Genomic DNA, 12361 nt, shown 5'->3' with positions numbered 1-12361 from the left:
CTCTATGTAGCTAAGGTTGACCTTGAACTCTTTCTTGATCTTGACTGTTAGGTGCTGAGAATATGGGTGTACCATAGCACACACAATTCAGAGAGTCGTTTCTTAAGAATTCTAACTGTCATAGTGACCCAAACAGACAAATTGCAGCTCTGCTTCTAGGGCTTTGTGTTGCCCATTTCCCTTTGCTGCATAGAGAGGCCTTCACCTCAGAGTCGGTAACTGGGCCGGCACGCTGTATTTATTTACATGAAAAAACTTAATAATTATGTTGTGAATTTTTTTAAGAGTCTTGAGTTTAGGTTTTCATTTTAGGAGACTATTCAGTTTTTAATTTATGACAGTGGATTGCTCATAGAGTAATAAAAGATGCTGTTTGCTAAACAGTCCAAAAATAACAATAGTTCTTGCAAAGAAAATTGATAGTTCTAATATTTCAACTGATTATTACATTAGCTTTTAGATATTTATCACCTGCATGAATTTATTAGTTAATAACAAAGTAATGAGGATTTTAAAGATACAGGTAATGGGAGTAAGAAGTTGGTATTTAAAATACAATTTTCAAATTTGATGCCAAATACATTTCTTTAAAATAAGTGCTCACAGAAGTATAGAGCTTGTGTGAAGACGGTGCTTGACTTTTGTGTCCTCTGGTGCTAGTATCCCCGCAGCTGCGCTCGACTTATTTGATTACATGCTTGCCTTGGATCCCAGTAAGCGGTGCACTGCTGAGCAGGCTCTTCAGTGTGAGTTTCTACGAGATGTGGAACCCTCCAAAATGCCTCCGCCGGAGTAAGTGATGTTCTTTTGTTTTAGATTTTATTTTTGCAGAATCTGAACAGCTTTGAAAACTTTGCTAATTAGTTGTCATGAGCAGAAGATATTCCGTGACTAAGTTGAGTTAGATAAAACAGGAGAAAAGTATTTGCACATCAAGAATGCAGGTGCTTGTTTATTGAGTTTACAATAGAATAGCAGAAACAGCCCTTAGCATTTCTTTAGCTGCTATAGGATAGTGTTATGTTTCACCTCTAAGAATAAGAACCCCTCAATGTGGTAGAGTCCATCCATCAGGACCTTGGTCTCTAGTGGTCCTGCTTTAGTGGAAGCTTTTAAGTGCCATGCTAAGCTTAATTTTTACAACCCTCTAAGGTAGGTATTATTATTATTACTATTATTATTACCACTGCTTAACAGAGGAGGAAGCAGGCTCAAAGAGGTTAAAAAACTTGCCCAAGAATACAAATATGGTAAAGGGTGGTGCCAGCTCTCAAACTGAAGTCAGTTTTTTAAGAAATAAGATCTGAAAATACTCTGTAACATATCCTGTACAATAGAAAATCCTTAACATTACCTAGAAGAATGTTTGCAATGAGTAAGATCATAGAAAGAAAATGCATAGTTTGCGGAATCGGGGTAGCTGCTTTCTTGAATCTTCTTACAGCTTCTGTAATTTGTCTAGGGTTGGTTGGGAAGAAGGCAGTCCATTTACCTCTCCATGATAGGGTCTAAAGTTTTGTAGGTATTTCCTTGGTAACTGTTAACATGATCATTACAGCATTACAAAGCAAGCCTGTCTCCAATAAAATATTTTTGTATAATAAAATGCACATATTTTTAATGAATAAGAATGAGCTTTAGAGTTCAAATTCTGGCTCTTCCACTTACCAGTTACATGGAGTTTATTTTCACAGGGCTTGTCATGATAAACTCCATTAAGATTATATTGAACTATATATAAATGGCCCATGGGATATTTTGAAAGTTAAAGAGTAACTGTCATCTAACATACAGAACGACTGAGTCATTCACTAAGTTTTCTGTTTTTATTTTTTACTTTTTCTTTTCTTTTGTCTCAGAGTTTGGTTTACTACACTCAGAGTTTAGTACAGGCTGACCTGAACTCAATATCCTCTTGTGTATGCCTCTTGAGTGCTGGAATGATAGGTTTGCACCACCATACTTGAATCAGACACCATTGAACTATGTGTTTAGTATTTGTTGTTCTTTTGCTTATTTAGAATATATCAGTAGTTTCCAAGTGACTTGACTATAGTCACCTATCAGAGTGACTTTTTTTTCTTTTTAACTTTTGATTTTGCGTTTTCATCTCTACAGAAAGATAGAATAGAAAAATGAGCATTCATATATTCTTTATATATTCAGTAATGATTGACATGTGAACACATTTGCTTTGTTACTTTATAAGCTTTTTCTGAAGTAGTTGAATATTAAGTTGTTGCATGAATCTATAGCAACTAGAACTTCACTATATATCGTATTATAAAGCATAAAAATTAATAATAGTGCTTATTAAAGTCTCTCCAATAGTCCAATAACTTTTTTTACACACTTCCTGTGGAGTCACGTTTGAACCATTTGTTCAGAACTCACTATCACTATCTCTTCACTTTTTTGTCACCCTTAGAGTGTTTTGATGACACTGACTTCTTTTTTTAGTGGACATCAAACCCAGGGCCTCACATTCCAGGCAAGTGCTGCCACTAAACTGCATCTTCAGTCCTAATAAGAGCCAATATCCCCAAATCTTATTTTGATTGCTTTTCTGTAATCATGATTAGATTAGTATTTTTAAGTACCAGAATAATACCTACAAGGTAATGTGTGTTTCTTGGTAGAGTTCTTCAACAAGAATATGATTTTGTCCCGTTATTGGTAGTGCAATTCTAATAACATAGTCTACATGAAAGGATTCTCATAAAACTATATCAAGCTTATTAATTTCTGAAACCACATTTACAAGTTGCAAAAGATGTAATGGTGAATTTTTAATTAACGGTTTTAAGTATTGCAGTTACATTAATCTTGTATATGTATCCACCGGGGTCTATATATTGAGGCCTTTCAAGTTGTATGTATAGTAGCTTAGAAAATCTTCAACATTCGGACATTTTTCTGTTTTGATCTTGAACTTCCATTTCTTACATTTTTATTCTAATGTAACTAGTATTATATTAATCATGGTATTGTACTTTATTAAAACAGGCTATATCTACCAATGGATTTTAATTTTAAAACATTTCTTATACTGTACCATGTATGGATGTTAGTATGATAATTTTGTGTTGTATTAGTAGTAAACATTTCGGTGTTTTAAAACCATCGGTGAATTCTGTTAGCTATGCAGTCTATTAGAAGTGATCAAGCTGAGATCTTTTCCTCTAAGTAATTCATGTAGTAATTTACATACCTCTGAAGCAGTGCTATTTACTGTAGATTGAGGCATGGTTCCACATTAATTATATATTGCTTTTTATTTTCAAAAATGCCCTTGCAAATAAACAGTCACTGAATGGAGTTGTGCATAACTATAGCACTGTCTTTAAACTCCTCCTACAATAAGTATCAAAAGCTTTTTTATTTCCGGCAGTTGTGGTGCATGCTTTAATCCCAGCACTCAGGAGGCAGAAGCACTTGGATCTCTGTGAGTTCAAGGCCAAGGCCAACCTGGTCTACAGAGCCAGCAGGACAGCCAGGGTGGTTGCACAGAGAAACCCTGTCTCAAAAACAAAACAAATAGGTATCAACAACAAACAACCCAAACAAACAAAAAGTCTTTTATTTAAAAAAAGAAAAGAAAACGAGATCAGGAACTGGAGTGATTGCTCGGTGGTTAAGATCATTCACTGCAGAGGACCTTGGTTTGGTTTCCAGCACCCAAATGGTGATTTCACTACTGTATAAAACTCCAGTTCCGGGGGATAAAGTGCCCTCTTCTGACTTTTGTGGACACCAAGTACACATATGTTGCACATATTTATTTACAGACAAACACACACAAATTAAAAGATAAAAGAATAAGATCATTTGAAAAGTCTTTCCCTTACAGATCTCCTGACAGTAAGGACATCATGTGACCTGAAAGCTCATTTAGATATTCATCAATTTTTTTACTGGCTCTACCAGTTTTTGTTCTATGCCTTCATATATTTGTGCGTGTTTTGTTTTGTTTTTGTTACAAACCATAATTCTTGTTAAACAAGACCCAGTAACTCAAATTTAATTTTCATCAGAATATGCTTCACTGTGCTTTTCTATTAAAAAGTAAATAACAGTATACTTGATTGCTATTCTGTGAAAGTATGGTGTGTGTGCACTTTAGATCCATCACTGAAGCAGCCAGGCCAAGGTTTTAATTGCGTTGATGCTGTATTTAAATAAAAAGTTCTCTAAACCACATGTAATACCCTCTACTTTATAAGAAAACTATGTAATAGCAGTGGTATTCCTTTGAAAAATAAGTATATAGGTAACATTTTTGATACATTTTTAAAATAACCAAATTGTTGAAAAATATTTTGATTATTTTTTAGAAAAAACAAATGAGTAAAAGTATTAAATCAGAAATAATTCCACTAGTGTGTAGTGGATACTTTATCAACTTTTCTGATGTCTTTGTAACTTTAAAAAGTTTATATGTTGGGCAGTTTAACCCCAGCACTTGGGAGGCAGAGGCAGGTGGATTGCTGTGAGTTTGAGGCTAGCCTGGTCTACAAAGCAGGTAGAGCTATTACACAGAGAAACCCTGTCAAGAAACAAAACAAAAAAAATAGTATTCTATGACTGTGTGACTAAAAAGTGATTTAGATGGCCACTAGCCTATGCCTTGTTAACAATATTAAAACCATTAAACACTTGCACAATAATATGGTCATCTATAATTAAATATTTTGTGATATGTCTTGATAAACTACTTTTAGACAACTGAACGATGATCAGTCAGTGATAACAATCACAAATACAGTGCTATGCCCTTGATAGACATTAACATATTATGTCTGTCCCCAGGAAATAGGTAATAACTGTTAACCCCATTTTTAAAGAAAAACTGTGATACAGAGGTCCAGTAACTTGTCTGACAAGATAACAAATTAAGTGACTGAGCCAGCATTTGAACCTTCAAGGAAGCACATCTTGAATATCTGGAGACCATGTCTGATTTGTTTGGAGAATCAGTGTCATTAATTAGATTATTGTAAACTTATGTTTATATTTTGTAGAGATGAGTGTTAAGGTAATTCATTCATAATGAATCTCTTTAAATTATGGGAGGGAACAAATCCTTTTCCTGGATTTCTTTGCTTTACCACAAGAGTATTGTATTTCTTGGCTGTCATAATGGAGGAGGTGTAATGAATGATTTTGTTTACCCTAATCTGTAGTACTACAGTATATTTGAAATCAACATCCCAACAGAGGCTAAAGCACACATCATAAAACACACAGTCCCAGAAAGGAAAGTCTTTTAGAGGGTTTTTGATGCCTTAAAGCTTCCCAGTGTCAACCTTTCCAATTGTCCCTTTGTTTGTTATCCAGGAGGTTTTTGCACGCTGAGGCAATGCACCATAGTAAGATGGCTGAGAGGTATGCCTTCGTTTTGTTTTCAGACCTCAGGTGCACAGACTTGGTTTAATCATGATCCTTGTGTCACTCATCATTGGTCCATGCATGGCTCTTTTATTTTTTTTAGTTACTTTAATTAGTTTTTTAAATGTTAATAAGCAGCCATGAGCCTACCAAGCAAAAGCTAGAACCTTGAAAATAACCCACTTTAATCATATCATAATCCCTCCTCCTACCTACGTGTTCCGTTGCCCTCTTCCTCCTGAGGTAACCATCATTCCTGTTTCCTTATTCTTGTATATATTTTCTGTTGCCATCTGTATGTACTCATAAAAAATTACATTTAAAAAATGTAGTTGTTTTTCATTTTATACAAAGGTATCATGCTGTTTTGTAATCCTGTGAAAATGACATTTTTTTATTAATATTATATTGCTAAGATTCAACCATTCTGTTGCATATGCCTTTATAATATGAGAAAGTAATTGTGGAAGAGTTTACTTGAACATCCAGGACATTCTTCTAGCTCAGTCTTTGAAAAGAGTCCATGTGGAAATGAAGTCCCTTTAAACAACCTCAGTCAGGTACACTCTTGGAAAGACATTGTATACCTCTTGGTAAACATCAAGTTGAGAAGAGCAGGTGTATACCACTAGATGGCATTGCTTAAAAGAATCTAGATATTCTGGGCAAGTTTATTAACCTTTCCAAGCCTTAATTTCTCACCTTTAAGCTAGAGACAAGTAATAGTAAGTTTCCATGGGCTTTGTAACTGGGACAAAAAGAAAATATTTGTAAATCAAGTATTTGTCTTTCTTTAAGAAAAGTTATTTACTAGTTCAGTGTTACAGAATTATATTAAAATGAAAAATTATTCTAGAATTAGAGGTAATTTTGGTAGTTACTAATCACACAGAATTCTGTTGATGAGTAATGAGCCTCTCTGTGTCTGGATTACCTATTCTTGAGACTCATCTTTAGAATCAGTTTATTTTCAAAGCAATTGGTAATAGTAGTAAATATGTAACTAAAAAGTGAAAAAGTTTTACTAAAGTTTTGTACAAGTCTTTGTTCTAGCTTTTACTCTTCTTTATTTATGTCTGGCTTCTACAAATAGTGTGTTTCTTCATCCTTTTTCAAATCCTGTTCAGTGTACAGTGTGCTATAAGAACTGGTCATAAAAGGTTGTATGAAGGATAATAGCCAGATTTTAACTAATATGTATTCTTCATAATTTTGATGAACAATTACTTATTGATTATTCAGAAGACAAAAGTAGGTCATCCCTACAACATATGTGTGAATGCACAGCAGCTGTGACTGTATGCATTAGGCCCACATGGGATCAAGTCAGACAGAATCCTAGTTGGTGGGAGAGAGTGGGTCATGAAAGCCACTCTCAGCTGAGGAGATAATGGCAATTAATCGCTGCTGCGAAAGGGAGAGTCACCTTTTTCTTCAGGGCTGTGGCCTCGGTAGAGTTCACTCCTGTTCTAGCAGGTAGTCCTTTATCCATGGACTTCCTGGTAGCACCAAGTAGATTTAGTGAGTTTTAAGAGAGATAATAGAGGTTTAGAGGAGATAGGGAAGAAACTTGAGGGGAGGGCATGTGGGATGTACTTAACAGACATTATATGCATGAATAAAATTTTTAAACAATAAAAATTAGGACAAATAATTAAAAAGAAAAATAGTCCATTGCTAAAGTTAAAACCCTGAAGTATGATGGAATTTTACTAATGTATGTATGTATGTTTATCTTCGTATGTATCTACGTATATATGTATGTATGTATGTATGTGTGTGTGTGTGTGTGTGTGTGTGTGTGTATGAAGTCTTCCAGAATGGTTTGCAGGAGGGGAATAGCTTTAGTGGTACATTGTAACATTAGTATTTCTTGTTATGGCATTTGTGATTTAGTATTCATCTATGTTTTTCAGCCTTCCTTTGTGGCAAGATTGTCATGAATTATGGAGTAAAAAGCGAAGAAGACAGAAACAGATGGGCATGACTGATGATCTTTCCGCAATCAAAGCCCCCAGAAAGGACCTGTCCCTGGGCTTAGATGACAGTAGAACTAATACACCCCAGGGTGTGCTGCCTCCTGCACAATTGAAATCTCAAAGCAACTCAAGTGTAGCACCTGGTCAGTAATGTTTCTGTGGCTTGTTTTGTTCATACTGCTTCATGACCTGTGTTGAATGTGTTTGTTCTGCTTAAACATTATGGCAAAAAGGTGAACGCTGAAGCTTTGGTGAGCTTGGCATTCCTTTATTGTTTGTGCCAGCACAAAGGTCTCATTTGCTGCTCACACTATAGTGTTAAGCAATCTCATCATGTATTTGTCATGATTGGTCAGATTTCTTTTTCCTTGTTTCCCTAGTTCAGGAGTCGATATGCCTTTCATTAACACTAGTCTGTGAAGTTCAGTATTTAATGTCTATGGCTGCTTAAGGCATGGAAAACTTAGGAAGACAGCCAAAACAGCAGTAGAAGTTCTTTAGCCCATTGATCCAACATCTTTACATCATCCTTACTAAAGAAGCTATATTTTAAAAAATTGGAACCTGCTATTTAAAAGAATACTTTATACCCAGCTATTTCATTCATACATATTTATCTATTTATTGGTAGGGTTTCATTGTGTAGCCTTGGATGTCATGTAACTTTCTTTGTAACCAGGTTGACCTCAGACTCACAAAGTTTCACCCATGTCTGCTTCCCACGGGCTGGGATTAAAGATGTGTGCCACCATCTAGTTGACAGCTTTTATAAAATGAAATCTTAGTTTCCCTCAAGAACCCAGGAATCTGCCTGTTCTAGACTGAATATTGGACAAAGAAAAAAAACTAGATGTGTCTTACTGGTAATGAGTTAATACGCAATATGCGTGTTTGTGTAGGCCTTTCTATCTCAGAATGACCTAACTTTTTTAAAAAGTAATTTGAATAAAAATACAGAGATTTTCCTCATTTTCTACAAAATATTCTAGTTTTAATTTCTAAGTTAACTTCACTTTTGAGAGCAGTATAGCCTGATAAGGATTTCATAATCCAGGACCTTTGACAAGTTATGCACTCTTTTAGAGTGATAATAGATGTCACCTCATAGAGTAGTTGGGAGGGATGATGACTACAAAGTGCTCAGAAAGTACCTGACACTGCTGACAGCTGTCCTCACTGCTGATGGTTCAGATCTGCACATACGGTCGTCTGGTGGTCTTGGTTTCTCTTTTGAAATATATACTCCTAATGATGATTACCCAAAATAGAATGTAGTTTTAATTTATGTTGTAGTTAGATTTTGAACGTCATGATGAATAAAGTGAAGTGCTCTTTTTACATTGTTGCTGAACGCCCTTCCTCAAATGTAATTTAAATGATGTGTAATGAAGACATTTTGGGGGATGGAAAATCTATGAATTATGGCAGTTCTAATTAATACATTTTGTCTTTAGTAATAACAGGCCCCGGACAGCCGTTAAACCACAATGAATTGGCAATTCTTCTAAACCTACTACAATCTAAATCAAGTGTTAATATGGCTGATTTTGTCCAAGTGTTGAACATTAAGGTAAACTCTGAGACTCAACAGCAGCTAAATAAAATAAACCTTCCTGCTGGAATTTTGGCAACAGGTGAAAAACAGACAGATCCATCAACACCACAACAGGAGTCTTCAAAATCATTGGGAGGAATTCAGCCTTCACAGACCATCCAGCCTAAAGTGGAAACTGATGCTGCCCAGGCTGCTGTGCAGAGTGCATTTGCAGTTCTCTTGACTCAGTTAATAAAGGCTCAACAGTCAAAGCAGAAAGATGTCATTCTAGAAGAGAGGGAAAATGGATCTGGACATGAAGCTACTTTACAACTCAGGCCACCTCCAGAACCCAGCACTCCGGGATCTGGTGAGTGGTTGGCCAGTAGTTGTTGCTATCTAAGGTGTTCACTGTTCGGTGACATTTGTAAAGACATTCTCAGGTCACTGGTGATAGTGACCTACTCAGTTTACTTCCTGGAATATATTGTTAGCAAATTGTCCATTTATCATATTATTCATTATGAAGACTGTATTTTTTTCTAAGAAATATTTACAATAACCTGTTGTTCTGAACACAAAAGGATAAATATTGTGAGTAGTAACCTACTCCCCAAGGTTTAAATGTGAACATAGAGAGTACCTTTGAATAGTCTATTTCTTTAATGACCTTTTGTTTAAGTGGTGGTGGGCAATATGGGTACTTATGAGACCTCCTTTTGCATTTGACATTCGTTAGACATTGAATGTTTGATCATTCTTGGCACCACTCGTTTTGAGTATTTCATTTTCTATAGTAGCTTTTGACACTTGCTTTTGTTTCACTTAGGGCAAGATGACCTCATCCAGCACCAGGACAGGAGGATAATGGAGTTGACACCAGAACCAGACCGGCCTCGGATTCTGCCGCCTGATCAACGACCTCCTGAACCTCCTGAACCACCACCAGTCACTGATGAGGACCTGGATTATCGGACAGAAAACCAGCATGTACCCACCACTAGTTCTTCACTAACCGACCCTCATGCTGGAGTGAAGGCAGCCCTCTTACAGCTGCTTGCTCAGCATCAGCCCCAGGAGGATCCCAAAAGAGAAGGTGGTATTGATTATCCCACAGGAGACACATATGTGCCCACTTCAGACTATAAGGACAACTTTGGATCTGCTTTCTCTGCCGCTCCGTATGTTAGCAGTGATGGTCTAGGAAGTAGCTCTGCTGCTGCACCGTTGGAACCACGTAGTTTCATTGGAAACTCAGATATTCAGTCTTTGGAGAACTACAGTACTGCTTCATCTCACACTGGTGGCCCACCTCAAGCTTCTGCCTTTTCCGAGTCATTTCCCAGTTCAGTAGCTGGATATGGAGACATTTACCTCAATGCTGGTCCCATGTTGTTTAGTGGAGACAAGGACCATAGATTTGAATATAGCCATGGTCCTATCGCAGTCCTCACAAACAGCAACGACCCTTCCACAGGGCCAGAGAGTACTCATCCCTTGCCAGCAAAGATGCACAACTATAACTATGGTGGTAACTTACAGGAAAATCCAGGTGGCCCTAGCCTCATGCATGGGCAGACCTGGACTTCTCCTGCCCAAGGACCTGGATACTCACAAGGATACAGAGGACACATTAGCACATCAGCTGGCAGAGGTCGAGGCAGAGGGTTACCATACTGAGTATCTTGTTTTTCCTCAGGCACATCATTTTTATCTGGAAAGACTTTTCTAGCTGCAATTTCAGGCAGCAATCCAAGAGACTTGAATAATATTAATTCAACAACAGCTTTATTTTTATGTGGAAAAGGGTCTTGCATACAATAGTGAAAAACAAAAACAAAAAAAAACCTTCGCTTAATTTCATGCTGTTCTTAAAACTAGCTCTATTGATTGTACATCGTCACAGATTTTAGTTAACAGTTTTATTTTGTATTCTTGCAGTTTTAAGTGGATGCTAACATTAGGGACATAATGTTTTTATGGCCCTGTTGCAGATCTTCTGAACTATGCACACTTGTGCTTTTTTTTGTAAGTTTGGACCAACTTTTATGTAACAACCAACCCTTTCCCTCACCCTTCCAGTTTTACAACAATCAGAAAGGGCACTGATTTATTTGGTATTTTCTTTTTACAAAGCTACCTTTAGTCAAAGGTCACTGTCAGTCTTTGCACCTGCTTTCAGTGTTATTGTGAAAGGTGTACTTTGTGCTCATTTCAGAAAATAAAACACAACCTTTCTCTTGATGCAACAGTTTTATATAAAAAATGGTCAACATTATTTTTTTGTTTTTCAGGTTACCATAACCCAGCAAAATTCATTCAAATGAAATAGTGGGTTTTATATGAAAACTATGGGCAGGGTGGGAGGGGTTGAGTAAGTGCCTTAACTGGTAAGCTTAAGGACTGAGGATGAAGTTAGCCTGTACACCCACTTGTCTTTTAAGGGAGTCTGCATTGTGTTGAAGAGGCAGGAAACTCTCAGTTTTTAGGAGTTGCCTGGCCAGTTCTGTTAAGTCCATTCCCTCTGCCTGTCACACTGTCCTTTTCTGCCTGTCTTTTGCCTGTGTTAACTTTCACTGTTACCTTCTCTTGGTAGGGGTATAAGAGAAAAGAAAGGGAGAACGCAGTACCTTCTGTTACTTCTGGGAAGTACTAAAAAAAATATCACTTAAGTGTTTGAAAGTAATAGCTGACTGAATTTTAGAGTACTCTCTTCTTTCTGGCTGCCATGCTACCCAGTTTCTACTTGGAGGACAGGATTTTTGAAGCAAGTATGTAATAATGATTCGCATAATAAATGTATTAAAGTTCACAGAAGGAGGGTGGTAAACACCATATCTTAAGTTATGTCATTATTTTTAAAAGTCAACTTAAGTAGAAATATGTCCTAGATTTAATTTAGTAAAGCAAAAAGAAAACTCAGAGAATTTTGTGAAATTTATTGTAACTTCTGCCAGATTAGAGCAGTGCTACTAGGTTGTTTTAATGTTTTTTCTTCTATTAAACTCAACCAAGAAAGAATAACTGTCATGTTGTCAAGTCTCACTATGCTTTACATTCACACATGAACACAAAATTATATTTCTAGAAAGGAACCAAAGGTAAATAACCAGCGTCTCCCTTACCACTAGTAGACTTAGAAACTCTGGGAAGTTGAGTGTGCCAGTTGACAATTTTAACTGTTCTAGTAACTTTTTAATTGGAATCTTAAATAGAGAAAACTGTATGATAAGCCAGTTTAACCTCATGCCCTGTATCTATTTGTGACCTTGCATTTCAAAACATGATTCAGGAACCAGTAAGAGTATTTTAAAGAAGGTAATTTTCACTTTATGCCTATAACATGAGTTTTCATTTGACCGTTATTTTTGATGGTATTTTTTTGGTATAACAAAATTAATGGAAGAAAAAAGGTTTTGCTTTTATTTGAGTATTGAGTACTAACTAATAAAACATTAGA

General features: G+C 36.3%; 1 protein-coding gene across 4 annotated transcripts in view; it reads left to right on the top strand.

Moving 5' to 3' along the window:
- Cdk13 (cyclin dependent kinase 13) overlaps window positions 1-11145 on the top strand; it is a 98547-nt gene extending 87402 nt beyond the window's left edge. For 2 of the 4 annotated variants that reach the window (XM_085699252.2, XM_085699253.2), the window contains 4 exons: window positions 661-792; window positions 7305-7510; window positions 9002-9271; window positions 9731-11145. In XM_085699252.2, the coding sequence (XP_085555378.1) occupies window positions 661-792; window positions 7305-7510; window positions 9002-9271; window positions 9731-10581 (1459 nt within the window). In that variant the 3' untranslated portion in view covers window positions 10582-11145. Of the gene's footprint in view, window positions 1-660; window positions 793-7304; window positions 7511-8821; window positions 9272-9730 lie in introns of all 4 variants that reach the window. The other 2 variants (XM_085699250.2, XM_085699251.2) reach the window with 1 other exon arrangement.
- The last annotated feature ends 1216 nt before the right edge of the window (window positions 11146-12361 follow it).

This window comes from Myodes glareolus, chromosome 14, assembly GCF_982192425.1.
Source record: "Myodes glareolus chromosome 14, mMyoGla1.1, whole genome shotgun sequence".
Taxonomy (NCBI): Eukaryota; Metazoa; Chordata; class Mammalia; order Rodentia; family Cricetidae; genus Myodes; species Myodes glareolus.
This window is presented reverse-complemented; position numbering and strand designations above follow the sequence as displayed.